General features: G+C 46.9%; 2 protein-coding genes across 2 annotated transcripts; both read left to right on the top strand.

Annotated features, from left to right (window-relative positions):
- The first annotated feature begins 7,679 nt into the window (after positions 1-7,679).
- Positions 7,680-9,832, top strand: LOC119282757 (uncharacterized protein MCAP_0864-like). The gene is made up of 2 exons (XM_037562869.1): positions 7,680-7,771; positions 7,879-9,832. Exons 1-2 carry the CDS (start codon positions 7,732-7,734, stop codon positions 9,780-9,782), a joined length of 1,944 nt encoding a protein of 647 aa, XP_037418766.1. The 5' UTR covers positions 7,680-7,731; the 3' UTR covers positions 9,783-9,832.
- Positions 9,833-10,531: 699 nt separating this feature from the next.
- On the top strand, positions 10,532-11,785 carry LOC119282756 (cingulin-like). Its single transcript, XM_037562868.1, has 2 exons — positions 10,532-10,641; positions 10,781-11,785. The coding sequence occupies exons 1-2, from the start codon at positions 10,611-10,613 to the stop codon at positions 11,572-11,574; spliced, it is 825 nt and encodes a 274-aa protein (XP_037418765.1). The 5' UTR covers positions 10,532-10,610; the 3' UTR covers positions 11,575-11,785.
- The last annotated feature ends 3,971 nt before the right edge of the window (positions 11,786-15,756 follow it).

Below are 15,756 nucleotides of genomic sequence, written 5' to 3'. Positions count from 1 at the left end.
CGATGTAGGCGAGCTCCTCTCCGGTGACCTCCTCCTCCTCCTCTCCGATGATGTAGGCGAGCTCCTCTCCGATAACCTCCTCCTCCTCCCTCCTCTCCTCCTCACGGTCTCTCCTCGGCCCTCCTCTTTGGCGAACTCCTCTCCGGCAAAAGAACGTACAAGAACAAAATTTGAAAATATATCATGCAAAAAAATGAGCAAAAAAAGGGCAAAAAAAATCGCGATCCAGATCAAATCCAAAATTCAAAAATAGCAATGGCGCACGGTGCGGGTGAGACGGTACGCCACTACTATTTTCCCGCCTTCAAAATTCAGAAAAAAAATCAAAAAATTTCAAAAAAAAGTTAACAGTGGCGCACATGTAGCGATAGTAATGGCGCACTACAAGGTGCGCCACTGTTACCTGCAATACTAATGGTGGCGCACCAGAGGTGCGCCATTAGTATTTGTTACAAGTGGCATGGTAATAGTGGCGCACCTATAGTGCGCCATTAATAGCCAAAATAGGTGCGCCACTAACAGCCTTTTTTCTAGTAGTGTCATAAGTAGAAAAATACTATTTATAAATGACCTAGTTCCACTTGTACTTGGAAAATATTTGAATGCGGGGTAGTTTGGTAAAAATTCCTCAACTTCAAAGTGGATAAGCAAATGGACGTGGTAGGGGGCCAGGGCCCACTTGGTGTAGCCGGCCAACCCCACCTGGCATCGCTTGACGCCCCACCTGACCTGGCAGGGGTGCCAGGGCCCACTTGGTGGGGTCAGCCAACCCCACCTGGCATCACTCGATGCCCCACCTAGTCCAGCCACATCACTCATCCATGCCAAGGGGAGAAAACACACTTTTGGGCCATTTCAACCATTCATCCGAAGTAGGTTTGATCCAAAGGCCTTGGTGGAGCTTCACATGATTCATGGGACCACCACTGGTGTATGGACATCTCCCATGGCCATCAACCGCTACTGGGCAACTGTCAACCGCCATAGAGGAGGATCCAACAATGTAGGTTGGTGAGGCGGTGGATCCTAAGGTCGGCCGACCCTTGGTTGCGTCGCCCGACCCCAACCGTTGTCCACCGACCTCCCTTCATCTCCTAAAAGTACCCCCATGCTCCATACAAACTATAAATAGTGGTGTTGGCGCAATGGGAAAGCATTACTCAAGCATCACATCAGGAAGACGCTCAAGGATCTTGTGTAGTCCACTTTATAGTAGTTAGGCTAGTAGTGGGAGATAGAGTTAGAGTAAGATCTCTGCTTGGAGTTTGGAAGAAGTCTTCTGAGTCTGGTATAGCTCTTGTACCTTTCCTCTTTTGTAAAATTTTCCTTATTTGGAATACATACTTCTACCTTATTGAAGTACTTTATTCAAGCTTACTTACTTATTGAAGTATACTTGGAGCTTTGTTATAAGATTACTAGATTAGTTAGCTACCTTGTTTAGTGTGGTTATATCCTATGTGGGACCACCGTCTAGTTAGGGTGCTTTGATCTCGTTTCATCCGAGGTCAGATTGAAGTAGTGAGTCTATAGATTAAGTGTGGTCCTTAGGCTATAGTTGCTTGTTGTTACGACTAGGCCTCCGTTTATTTAGTGGTAGGTGGCAGGTGGTGATAGCCATGTCCATCCTCTGTATTCCACCATGATAGGTCTAGTTACTAAAGTGTAGGGCTCATGAAAATTTCATCTAGTTAATCCCTTCGGTTGGCTAGGCGGGTTGTGCCCCAAGGTGCATATGAATCCCTCTATTTATTGGTTTAGCAAAGTTGCTATAGTTTATAGTTAAGTTGTACTTGTCAGTAGAAGTATCATAGGACTCTTTTGGTCGCTTTCCCTCTCCCACTAGCTATGTCAACTACTCTTTTATCTAGCTACCTTCTTCTTCCTTTACCTTACCATTCCCTTCTAGTTAATACCTTAAGGCAATGCACGCCATAGTCGTTTACCCCCAACTCAGGAAATGCAATTACTTGAGAATCCTATTTATTAACCATCTTAGCCATACACTTTCCTATGGGAATTATCAATATGACCTCAGAATACTCCCGAGCGAAGTGCTACTTAAATATTTTCTGTGCGTTTAAGGAAATATCCAATAGACGTAAGAAATATCAATAGGTACCCACGATGTACGAAGGGAAGAAGGCCCGTAGCATTTTGGCCGGAAGCTCAATAGTGAAGATGGTGGGGATCGGTCCAGGAGAAGGCCCGGATGTGCATCTAGCCATTTAGTGGGTTTTGGTGGATTGAATGACAACACAATTAAAGGTATAAATATTTGCTAAGTGTTGAACAGAAATTTGAGTATATTGCATATACGTGAAGATTTCATAACAACAAGTGCATCAAAGGTTCAACAAGAAATCAAACTTGATGGCGTTCCACATAGTGTTCAAATGAAGGACAAAACCGTGTATTGTTTTGGAAATATGGACTAGGTTGCACGATCAATGTTAGAATGGTGATTCAACAACCAACACACTAAGAATGAAATTTTCATCCATTAACTTCAAAACAATAGCGTTGCTAGAAGTTTTTAATTCACACATCAGAGTCCAGTTGTCATTGTTCCGGTTAGAAACAACACGAGGACCAAGAAATGAATGGTGATGGCGGGGGGTATCACTTGTATAAAAAATTATTTAGAGGTGGTGCAATTCCCACGACATTCTTTGACATCAAACATGGTAATACTCCAACGTATACCATAACATAGGCTGGATAGCAAGGAACTCAAGGTACAGCCCAACACATGACAAATTTGTGTTGGAAGGAAGGCAAGGATGTTCTTGATGATAACACAATTTATCAAGTGGCAAGGATGGTATTCATTATCATGAATCCGATTCACATCCTAGAAGAAGTCATAATGTTGACGATGATCAGAACACATTTTGTCGAGAGGTTTCAAGACGTTGCAATTGAACAACGACGACATCAAGCAAGGGAATGGCGAAATGGGAAGTTATGAGAACATCAGATAAGATGCAAGTTCAGAATCAAAGTTTGATTTTCAAGACAACAACATGATGTTGAAAACTCGATGTAAGCCTTGCTCACGGTATGAAGAATTCATGAACCAAAGAAGGATGAGGTAGCATGGTCAAAGATAGCATGATAAGGATGTAGCCGATAGGCTAGGAATGACAAGATTGAGAATTAAACTTCTCAGCAACAAATTACTAGGAGTAATGAACCACTCTGTGGATTCGAGTCACTTGGCGGAGTTCTCGACTGACGAAGAACTCAAACATGTGGAGTTACTAACACGGTGAGAAGGATTATTCAAAAATGAATTCATAAGAGGTATTGCAATGGCACGATATCGTCGAGATACCAGAGGGTAATACTCGAAGGTAGAACAGAATAGAAGCTAAACTGGATCGTTGATCTGTGGAAAGTAGATAATTTAACCTTGTGAGAAAATAGATGAGGCTCAAAATGGATATCTCTTAGATATACCAAACGATGATAGCATGGTTAGAACCATAACTGCAAGGGATCAAATTCAATGATACCTAAAGAATTGTACTAATTATTAAATGTTTTGGAAGAAGCTTCCGTGACGGTCTACATCGTGTCCATGGGCATGAACACATAGGTTCAATGTCGAGTCCCACTTCTTCAATGCATAACCTGTCATTCACTTCTCGCTTTTGATGAAGCTGTAGAGTTGAAAATTTATCTGGTGTAACACCAGTACAGTATGACCAATAGAAGTTACCGGGTTCACACAAATTGCAGAACGCATAGTTAAAACTCATCAGAGGAGTTTAGGAAGCTATATATCACAGTTATAGAAGAAACGGATACAAGCTCGAAAGCAAAGGGTTGACGATAGGGAGTAGATGATACAATTCGCCAAAGGCATTTTGTATCAGGGAAATTCCTCAATGATTTAAAACACGAAGGAACTATCATGTAGTGATCCACCAAAAGGTCTGGCGGTCCGCAAAGAATCTCATGTGAGTATGTGTACTCAACAAGACGAAGGTAGAATGCAAACACACCGGTCTATGGAAATATCTGAATAATTCGAAGCTTATTTACAAAGGAATTATGATTTCCAAATCAGGAGATCGAAAGCAGATGCTCTGATCAAGGATGAGTAAGTTGAATAGATTTAGGGGCACAATCGATCTAGGTTTGATTGGCTGAAAACCAGCTCATGTACAAATGACGTCTGAGCCGGAAGGACAATTTTTAGGGATCAGCTGATGATTGCGAGTATTCTCATACTGATTGAATCAATAGGCGTCAAAATGACAATAACAAAGGATGTCAAGGAATATTGCTAGTCATATGGAAAAACCATAATGCAGGCAGTCCACTCTGATACAAGCTTGTGACGCCCCCGAACCCGACTATCGTGGTTTTGTCACTGCAGATGTCCTTGCTAAAGGACTAAGTTGCGAGGCTATCACTGCTAGGTGGAAGCTTGGATGGGGTTCATCGGAAATTAGAAGACGCGGGTTTACTCAGGTTTGGCCCCTCACTGTGGAGGTAAAAGCCTACATCCTACTTGATTGCTATTGATTGTGGTGGTCTCGGTTACAAGGGCGCTATTTTGCTACCTCTGTCTTGGGAACTATCTAAACTTCTCTCTCAAGACCTATCAAACATTTGTCTCAAGACCTATCAAAACATCTGTTTTGAGACTTGTCGGTCTCAAAAACTATCCTTCTGATGACCCAGGGACTTCCTTTATATAATAGCCGAGTCCCTGGGATTACAAGAGATTTCGGGTTATCCCCAAAGTCGGAGTCCTACTCTAAGTCCTCCATGTTTTCCAAGTTTGGGGTCTCCGTCTTGTATTTGGACTCCTTGGTGGAATTTCGTTTAAGTCCGGGTCCTGTAGCAGGCCGGCCCTGTAGTAGGCCGGGTCATGATTCAAGCCGTGTTAGGATTGTAGTCAGGTCATGATTGTAGCCAGGTCAAGATTGTAGCCGGCCGACTTAACTCCAGGACAGACTTGACTCCAGAGATGACTTGACTCCAGAAATGACTTAACTCTAGAGATGAATTATCCTCAGAGATGGGTCTAGACGTGGGTAACTCCCCCGACACCGACCGTGCACTAAACATACGCACAGCAAGAGCGATCAAGATCAGTGATTCACGATATGATATCACAACACAACTCTAAGACACAATTTTAAGTTCAAAGCTTTATATTATGATAGGTGTCACAGAGACCCCGGGTTACATCAGTGCAAATACAAACATGTCTAGGTACAGACAAATCAAACAAGGGGTTGCCTTAAGAAGGCATAATCAAACAGTGACACTAATCTAAAGAGGCAAGCCCTCCTGCATGGTACCGCCGAACTACTCCTGTTACACGACCTCCACGTAGTATCCTAGCTCGGGATCCTTTGGCTCTTGGGCTCCATCATCTGATCGCAGCAACCGGGTAGAAGAAAACAGTAGCAAAGCGACCGTGAGTACTCATCCAAAATACTCGCAAGACTTACATTAAAACTATGCTAAGAATGCATCGATATCAAGGAAGGGGGCTATATCGGTGGACTATAATGCAGAAATGCCAAAGATGAGAAGGAAAGCCAATCTTAACGAAGACTAGCATCTTGTAGCACTAGAAGAGAGTAGCGTATTACACTACAAAAATCAGCTGATTTGCCGTCTGCCATGGCAGGCGGCAAAGGACCAGAAAGCTGACGCCACAGGTCTTTGCCGTCAGCCGCGGACGGCAAACATGCCCGATATAGTAAGTTACGGTAAACATCTAATTTGCCATATGTTTTTCCACATCGAAAGGCAAAGGTCGGCGGCATTTCGGCAAAGGACGTAGACGACAAAGAACAGACATTAACCACGTTAGGTGGCTAACAGTAGTCTTTGCCGTCAGCCAGCTGATGTCAAGACATGCTTCGACACGTCATCCACGTACCCGGCGTGACGTGTGACGTCCAACCGTGTCGCCTGGTCAAACCGCCGCGCGTCGTCCGGTCAAAGCACTTTGTCTGGGGAAAGTGCGTCATCTGCCACCCCTGATGCGCCGTCCCGTCGACGGCCACCTCGCCTTCCACCCCCCGCTGCTCTGTCCCGTCGTCCCGTCCCGTCCCGAGGCGCCGACATTTATGAGCAGTAATGCCGGCTGCCGGCCTGGCCGCCCACCTCCTGTCGCCCGGATGGCTATAAGAACCCGCCCGACGCCGCCCCCCCACACCCGACCTCCTGTTGCCGACGAGAAAACCAGCACATCGCCGGTGATGGCCTACCACCGCGGGAGCAGCAGCGCCGGCGGCAACGACGATGGCCCGAGTGCCTGGCCGTCCAGCCTCGTCAATCTGGAGATGGAGGAGCTGCACTGGTACGGCCTCCTAATGCCACTAGGCTACGGCAGTGGAAGATCACCGCGGATGGCTATCCGACGCTCGGCCCCGGCGCGACGCCAAAGGAGCTCCAGACCCGAACCGGTGGCCGCTACAACATTCATGGCCGGCATGACTTCTGGTGCAGCAATTGCACGACGAAGTTATCGCCGCTTTCCGGCTGGCGGCGGCCGGCGTCATCCCCGACCTCACTGGCGCGAGCGGCCTCCTTCGCGCCCTGGCACCTGCGCATGGCCCGGCCCCGCGGGAGCACCGCCGTGGTACTGCCCGCCGCCAACCAGCCCCCCGGCACCCGCGCCCGCATGCGCACTGGCCGTTCCCCCCGCCATGGAGCTGCCGCCGGAACAAGTGGTCCTCCATGAGGACGGCGACCCGGACGATACTCCGGGTTAACACGTCGCCCTAAATCGGAACGCGACGATACATACGCTGGAAAGACATCTTTGCCGCGTTAGCAATTAAGCCGGAACGCAGCGATAAATACGCCGGAAATGCGTCTTGCCGCGTTAGCAATTAAGCCGGAACGGGACGAAAATGACAGCGAATACGCCTAAGCGAGACGTCGAAGCGAAGCCAGACAGGACGTATGTGACGCGATGAGTAGGCCATGAGCCCGCCCATGACGACGATTAAACAAAAACGACATGAGGTGTAGTATTCCTTGGTCATACGTCAACTACTACTTTGGAAATTGTTCCCTGACGGATATGGTTCTCACGTTGCACCTCCCATGGCATGGCACGGCTTGAAGGAAACAAACTGCTTTCGTCCACGGACAGGGAACACCGTCAGAATACATAGCAAATTCGAAATACCAAAAAAGTCAAAGCGAGGATTTTCATTTGGAACGAAGGGAATAGATGCGAGGATTTTCAGTTTCCTTTTTATTAGTATTATTATTATTATTATTATTATTATATAAAAACGGAAAAATAGTTACTACTACACATTACCTTGGGAGTTGCGAGGAATCTAACCGTTCTGTCCTTTGATTTTTTGCAATGGAAGCACTGTTGCAAAAAATAAAGAAAATAAAAGAAAAGAAAAAGGATGCCTTGCGACTGCAGTTACCGATGCCTTGCAGCTAGATAAGTCGGAATATGTTCAATGTTCTTCTTAAACCAAACAAAACCCATCCTTCTTCCCCGCCCACACTCCATCCCTTCCCTTGTCTCCCCACTCTTCTTCCCTTTTGCTCATGGAGTCATGGACACTTCATCCTCTCCTCCTTTTGCATATATTCCGTTATTGCCCTATCCAGCTGAGGCAGCTTCATCAGGTATATATATTCCTCTTTTCGGTCTCGTGTGGTGCACAGTGAGACAGCGACGCGTCTTCCATTCCACCTCCGACGAGTGCGTGACAACAGCGGCAGATGACAGACATGTCGTCACCGACCGCGCCTTGGTTTGCGGGTGTGTGCCAAGTCATCATCTTTCTTTTTTTTATCTGTGCAATACTGTGCGTGTAGTGTACCAGCTCTCTCCTCTAAAACGTACAGTACATATGTATGTCGTTGCAGATCTCTTCACAGATGTCAGGGTGAGGACCCTGTCGCACCAGGTCACCACACTTGGGGACAGGGTGTGGGAACTGGAGCGCAAAATTACCCAGCTGATCTACGAGAAGGGCAAGCTGGAGAAGCAACTGGAGGAGACGAAGGCGATCTCAAGCCACAAGGAAGAGGTGGAGAGAAGCTTCATGGCTGAAAACAATAAGCTTCGGTCGGAAGTTTCGATCGCAGAGGAAAAATGTGGCAAGTCTGAAGCGGAGGTTGAGAGGCTAAGCAAGGAATTAGGCGCGCTGGTGGAGGCAAAAGAGGGTGCTGCCAAGCAATTCAACGACGAGAGAGCAAAAATCAGGCTGGAATCGGAGAATCTCAAGATAAGGCTGGAGGAAATTCAGGCTATCAAGGATTTGGCAGAGAGCGAAGATGACAAGCTTCGTTCAGAGGCTTTGGTCGCAAAGGAAAAGCAAAACATGTTCAAAGAAGAGATTGAGAGGCTCAAGATAGAACTGGGTGGGTTGGCGGAGGCCAAGGAGGCGGCCGACAAGACATTTGATGTAAAAAATGCAGAAATCACCGAGGAACTAGATGAACTTAAGAGAAAGCTGAAGGAAATGCAAACAAATAAGGATTTAGTGGATGGAGAAAATGATAAGCTTCGGTCTGAGGTTTTCACAGCGAAGGAGAAATGTAGGCAGTCTGAAGCAGAGGTTAAGTGCCTTAAGCAAGTAGTGGGTGCATTGGTGGAGGCGAAGGAGGTAGCGGCAGAGGCATTTGAAGCCGAGAAGGTAGAAATCATGAAGGAAATGGACAATCTAAAGAGGACAATAGAGGAAATCCAGTCCAACAAGGATTCGGTGGAGAGTCAAAACCACGAGCTCCAGTCAAAGATTTTGATTGCAGAGCAGGAGAATAGTGTATTTGAAGCAGAGGTTAAGAGCCTCAAGGTGGAATTGGGTGCGGTACAGGAGGCCAAGGAGGTTCATTCCAAGGAGTTTGATGCTGAGAAGGCTGAAATCCTCAAGGAACTCGAGGATCTTAAGGGGAATCTGGAGGAATTCGAGGTCAACAAGGATTTGTTGGAGGCTAAAAATGATAAGCTTCAGTTGGAGGTTTTTGCTGCTGAGCAGAAACAAAGCATGTCTGAAGCAGATGCTAAGAGCCTTAAGATGGAACTGGTTGCATTAATGGAGGCAAAGGAGGCGGCTACAAAAGCATTTGATGCCGAGAAAGAAAAAATCACGAAGGATTTGGAGGTTCTTAAGTGGAAGGTGGAGGAAATCCAAACCAAGAAGGATTTGGTGGAGGGTGAAAAGGATAAGCTTCGTTTGGAGATTTTAATAGCAGAGCAGAAACATGCCATGTCTGAATTAGAGGTCAAACGCCTCAAGATGGACTTGACTGCATTGGCGGAGGCAAAGGAGGCAGCTGTGAAGTCATTTGACCCCGAGAAGGCCAAATTCATGAAGGAGGTAGAGAGACTCAAGAGGAAGATAGAGGAAATCCATGCCAGCAATGAAGCAGCTGAGGAAGCAGGGTGCAACAAAGATGTCGAGGTAGATAGGCTGAAGGATGAGTTGGTGAAGATTCGTGTTTCTGTCTCACAGCTGCAAGCATCCTGTATTGAACTTGATGCGAAGCATTCACGCCTGAATGATGAGATGGATTCAGTCCAGAAAGCACTAGTATCTGAGAAGGTTGAAGGTAACAAGCTGAAGCTAAAAATTGAGGAGCTCCAGAATTACATTGCTGAAAAGGATGGTGAGAATGGGAAACTAAAGGCGGCATTGGAGGAAAAGAAGAGTGAAATTGATGCCCTCAGCAAAGACAAGGAGCAGCTACATCTCACAGTTGCTGAGGCACATGATAAGAATAAATGTAGCATTTTATCATTCTTATCACCGTGCGGCTCCAAATAACTTGGTTGTAATGTGTTGCATTACTAATGCAATGGTGAATAGTTGGTATAATGCAATGGTGAATAGTTGGTATTATGCAATGAAATAAAAAAATCTTTGAGATATGTGATGTCTTCGTTCATTGGGATGTAATTTATGGTGCCTTACATTTTTTCACTTTTGATGAAAGCGAGGGGCGGATATGGGCCTAAGGCCCCTATGTCCACGACCCTAGGTGCAGCCAAAAAGGTCAAGTAACATGATCCAATCGTCCAAGGGAAGTTCATGGAGAAACCCCTAAATTAAGTACTATGCAACAATTCTGCATGCCAAACAAATAACATTTGATGACAAAGTACCACAGCAAACACAAGCAAAATAGACAGATGCTTAGAACATTTTTTTCACTACATGCATGAGAGCTGCACATCATTAAATTATGAGGGAAAAAAGTGGCAAAGAGCGGAGTTTGGTTTTGATCGGACCCTCTAGTTTCCTTAAAAAAATCATGCGAGATGACTTGGACGAGACACTCTTTAATTTGGCAGCACATTATGCACATACCTTCCCTCCTCTACTTCTTCCCTCACCAACACTCCATGCATCCTGCCTCTTCTTAATTCACCAGCAGCACCCATGTATGCCTTCTCTCCTTCGCCTTCCTCATTGACACTCCATCCTTTCCTTCTCTCTTTTCATTCTTCCGGTCCCTTATCTACATATAGATAGATATTCACCCGAGGCAGCTTCCATCCACATGGGCATGAAGGACGACGCGCTGCATCTTTTAACTTCGACGAGTGCGTGACAACACAATAGCAGCCGCAAGCAAGTGCAAGTCTCTGCAACATGTCGTATTATCGTCGTTCGTATTGGTCAGGTGCGCTATGCCAGAGCATATGTATATATTCTTCCATCAAATCAATCCCATCTCCATGTGTGCAGTCCAGCCAGCGTGATCCCATGCATCTCTCTCCACTAATTAGTAATTACACCCTTTTCTAAAACATACACTGCAGACTATGTTGAAGAATATTATAGGGCACGGAGGCTAGAGCAAGAAAATTCCCGACTGTCCAACGAGAAGCGTGAACTGGAGAGGCAACTGGCGGAAAAGACGAGGATTGCTCAGGTGTCCTCGACTCAGGTCTTCACACTGGGGCACAAGGTGCGAGAGCTGGAGCGCCAAAACACCGGACTGTCCGGTGAGCTGTCCAAGCAAACAGAGGACACCCGGAAGGCGGGCCTGCTCTTCATGAATGCTTCCGATAGGTACCAAGAGGAAGCTAAGAAGCAAATTAGGGCAAAGGCAGAGGAATTGGAGAACACGAGGAAGGCAGGTCTGATGCTAATGAACACCGCCGATACATACCAAGAAGCGACAAGGAAGCAAATTAAGGAGAAGGCGGGGGAGTTGGAGGACGCGAGGAAGGCGGTTTTGGCGCTCATGAAAGCAGCAGATGCGTACCAGGAAGAAGCGAAGAAGAAAATTAAGGATAAGGTGCAGGAGCTGAAGGTCATGGGGGCACAGAAGGCAGAGCTGGATGCGAGGGTAGAATCTTTGGAGTCGAGGCTCAAGGCAGCTCTGGCTAAGAACTTGGAGTTGGAGGATGATTATGGTAAGGTGAAGGCTGCAAATGATAACCTTCGGTTAGAGGTTGAGAAAGATGCATCTGCAAAGGCATTTGATGCTGAGAAGGAAGAAACCTTGACGGAATTGGAGGACCTTAAGATGAAGGTGGAGGTAAGTCAAGCCAACAAGGATTTGATGGAGGGTGAAAATGATAAACTTCAGTTGGACGCTTTCACATGAATATAGCTTGCTGGAAAGCAGGAGCTGAGATGCTCAACATGCAATTAGGTACCATGCCTCAGGCGAAGGATGTAGAAATCATGAGATAATAAGGATGCCTTAAGTGGAAACTTCTGAGCCATCAAGCATTTGGTGAAGGCAAGCTCTGGTTATCGGAGGTTTTGGTAGCAGAGCATAGTCATAAATTCTTTCAGAACCTGATGTTGAGAGGTTTAAGAAGAATATTTAGCCATTATTCTTACCTTGAGAACATTCATCACCCCCCTTTTTAGGAGAAAAATACTAAAATAATTGGTGTTGGAGATGGGCTTACATTTGATAACTAAACAATAATCGTGAGTTTGCTTATCAATATGCACCGAGCACATTTATCTATATTATTTGATATATACATGGTTCTCCGAGTCATGTAACATGAACACAAACATATATTATACCCTTTTTATGTGTTGCATATTCAGCGTACGTACGTGTTCTGTAGCTTGTTTTCTCTGAAAAAGATACCTGGCTGTAGCAACATATATGAAGTGGTGATGGTAGACAGATGTAATAGAGCATAAAGGGAACTCTTTGTTTAATTATTTAAAATATGTTACTAGATGTTTTTTCAAGCATAGAAAGAAAAAAACGAGAAAAGCCGTAAAAAATGTGCTCGGTTTTTTTGAGCATAAAGGACAGGAAGAGGAGCAAGCATTGCTGATCGCGAGCCTGGACTCGCTCACCGTGGTACGTCCGAGCGCACCGTCCTTCGAGCACGTCCTGCTCAACGAGGAGCGATCCAATGCTACAGCAAAGAAGCAGGCCAGTCACTAAGACACGGCTTGGTTCCCGGACTCCGGCGTCAGTAACCACATGTGCGGGCGGTGCTAATTCTTCTCCGAGCTGGACACGAGCGTATGCGGCTTCGTCAAGCTCGGCGACTCTGGCTGGACATAAAACTCAGGCTTTTCGGCTCAGCCCAAGCTTTCTTGGGGTCGCCCCGTGTTTGACTCGGCCCGCAATTGAGATGGACCGAGCCGAGCTATCTTTGCTGGACCAAAAATAGTGCGGGCCGAGCCTGGCTCGGCTCGGTCTGGCCCGAAAGCTCGTCTTTTCTTTGGTTGCTTTAATTTCTGTCAAACCCACTGTTTTGGTTATCGCGTTTACCGCTACCCCATGGAAAACACTCATACCGTGCAAACAAATAATTTGAGTTTTTTCAATTTTTTTAATTCAAATGCTGACCTTACTGTTAAATTTACAGCATCTCGTATGTAGCAGCATAGCTTGTTATGGCCTAGCTTGTTACCACAACCTTTCTGGAGCAGCGGCTCGCGGGTTCGAGCATTCCCCTTGCATATTTATCTCTTTTTTAGAATGCAAAAGTAAAAAACTAAAAAAATTGTGAAATTGTGGGAGCTGCAGGGAGTCGAGTCGAATTCAAGATCTGTGAGATAGCAGCCGCGATAGGCGCGTGTGAACAGTCAATACGCTAGGGTAAGTTTAGGGACTTCAAATAAGGCCTTAAACTTTATCTATATGGACTTTGAAATATTCAAATTCAAAATTTGATTTTTAAATTTCATCCAAATTTTTACGGTACTTCGTGGTTACCGTGGTAACCGTGAATTTCGGGGCTCCCTGAGAAAAAAGTCCGGCTTGGCATCCAAAACCAGTAGTGTCATCCTCAGCCACCTGCGTCGCACGAGATGCTCCCATGCATCCAGCCACCACTCAACACTAGCTTTGCCTCGGCTCTGCTCCGCCCCAGCCGATCCTTGCCTGTCATGCTCTTCCTTGCCGCCCCACATATGTCGTCTCCGCCGTTGTCGGGGAAGACGGCCCCACCTGTATGTGACCCACCATGGCGAGGCTTGCGAGCTGCAACGAGCTTTTTGAAAGATCGGCCCGAGCTCCGTTTCATGGCTCGCCGGCAATGTCGAGCTGGCTCAGGGCTCGGCAACTTTGCCCGAGCTTTTTGCAGGCTCGCCCCGAGCCGGACCGAGCTGGCTTGTGTCCAGGCAGATCGGCGACGACACGTCCGTGGAGATCGAGGGGCATGGCACGATCCTGCTCACATGCCGGAGCGGGGAACACCTCATGCTGTCAGAGGTGTACTTCATACCCTGCCTCTGCAGCAGCATCGAGTCACTCGGACAACTATACGAGATCGGGTTGGACACACGCATCCGGCACGGGTGGCTCCAGCTGCGCGACGCCAACGGTCGCCTGATCACCCGCGTGCCTCCTGCCGGTGATTGCATCGGCTGGAACACAACACGCCGGACACGCGCGAGGACAACAGGCCTGCCTCGGCTAAGGCAGCATGCTCACCCACCCCTACAGAATCTCCGTCCACGCCACCGCCCTTGACAATCTCTTTGATGCGACCGACCAGGTTGATCCGGCATACAGCGACATGTGCCTCTTCTCTGCCGACGAATCAGCAAGCGTTGCAGAGTTGGAGAAGGACAAGGAGTGACGCGCCGCTATGATGGAAGAGATGGCGAGCATTGAGACGAACAAGACATGGCGGCTCACCCAGAATCATTGTAATGAACAGGCTAGTGCTCCAGTTTAGCCCACGACTACATAGAGAAGGTTTCAGTAAAATTGGAATTACAAATTTATAATTCAAAAGGAGCACCAGCACGTCCTTTTTGCTATATTCATAGACTCCAACCTCCCACACAGAATCGTTGAAAAGAAAACCATGAAATGTATTGTTGCTGCTGCTACATCTTCACTCTTCTTCTGTTCTTCTCAAGACATCAAAATGCACACTGGTCATCTCAGACATTGATAAACAACCCTTCTATTCTTCTCAAGCTTCTCTGCATCCTTTTCTCTTTGCTTGGCTTTTGCGGAAGCATCCACTACTGTTGTACCATTGGCTTCGAATCTAATCAATCCATCAGTTTTATTGTTGCCCGATTGAAAGCAATATTGCTTCGTTCTCCTCGCACAACCGCCAAGCTTGGCCACACATAGAAATTACACTATGCCAGAACTCCTGTCTCGGGCATGACAAGCATCACTAACACCAGTGTGACTGGTGCTGCTTATCATATGTCACCAGGCTGTCCTAGCGACAAATCACTATTGCGCACGTTCAGCCCGGACCCTTGCCCGGGTTTGATAAACTCTTTGTTCATTAGTATTGCAGTTATTCACTGGGTCACTCAGAAAGTACCAGCAGACTGCGCTTTGTGGAGACTCCGGATGACACCATCCACTGGGCGAAGGCAAGGTGTGGACCTCCTAGTCCTCATGTCAAAGACCATGCCCTCATCCCTACCTCTCCCACCGATCCAGTACACACAATTACCCTTGAGTCCGGAACACCTTTAGCATACAACGACACCGAATTGTTCCTACTAACAAACACTGAGTATCCACCCAAGTCGGCAACAACGTCCGAACATGGATGGCACCGGGGATCATACCTCAGAGCAAATATTTCATCCTGTGCCACACAACGTCGACCGCCTTCTTGGAGCTGCAAAGTAACTGTGTTGGTTGCATTCCTCCAGATCTGGTACAGGTGACCCTCGCAGAACACCAGATTCTTGGCACTAATAAAAATTGAGACATGGATGTATGGCGGGGAGAAACTGGTGTTGGCGTCCAATGGTAGGTTGCCGACAGACGACAAGAATCGCTCGACTGTGGCTGATGAATTTAGGTCTGGTCCGGATAGATTCCCGATCGACGGTGATGCTGTGGCAGGCGGAGCACATATTCGTCCCAAACGAAGTGAGGCAATAGACCATACCATTTCCATGTTAGAGGAGGTCGACGAGCTGGTCTCCAGCGGCGAGGTGGACATGGTCGAGGACGGCCCATCTCCTGGCCCCCGCAGGCACATAGGCGAGCCTGTAGATGTTGTTAGATAATATTGTTTAAACTAGATGTAATCTCAACCATCTTCTATCTCTATTCCCTCTCGTAATCTATATCTCTCTCCTCTGTACGCAGCTATATCCTAGCGATCGACCTTCCCTTATACGCCGCGAACAGGTGCTTTCCCGTCGCACATAAATAAACACCATGCGGCTCCTTATGAGGAATAGGAACGCTTCCAACCTAATATGGTATACAGAGCCAACCTCTTCCCAAACTAACTATCGATCAATCTAACTCCATCGCCATGTCTCTTCCTCTTCGACCACCATCGTCCTCAACGTCGGTGCTCTGCCGTCC

Source organism: Triticum dicoccoides, chromosome 3B (assembly GCF_002162155.2).
Source record: "Triticum dicoccoides isolate Atlit2015 ecotype Zavitan chromosome 3B, WEW_v2.0, whole genome shotgun sequence".
Taxonomy (NCBI): domain Eukaryota; kingdom Viridiplantae; phylum Streptophyta; class Magnoliopsida; order Poales; family Poaceae; genus Triticum; species Triticum dicoccoides.
This window is presented reverse-complemented; position numbering and strand designations above follow the sequence as displayed.

Coding starts and splice junctions, on each gene's coding strand:
- LOC119282757 (XM_037562869.1), top strand. CDS start 7,732: ATGACAGACATGTCGTCACCGACCGCGCCTTGGTTTGCGG. Junction 7,772..7,878: donor GACCGCGCCTTGGTTTGCGG/GTGTGTGCCAAG, acceptor ATGTCGTTGCAG/ATCTCTTCACAGATGTCAGG.
- LOC119282756 (XM_037562868.1), top strand. CDS start 10,611: ATGTCGTATTATCGTCGTTCGTATTGGTCAG. Junction 10,642..10,780: donor TCGTCGTTCGTATTGGTCAG/GTGCGCTATGCC, acceptor CATACACTGCAG/ACTATGTTGAAGAATATTAT.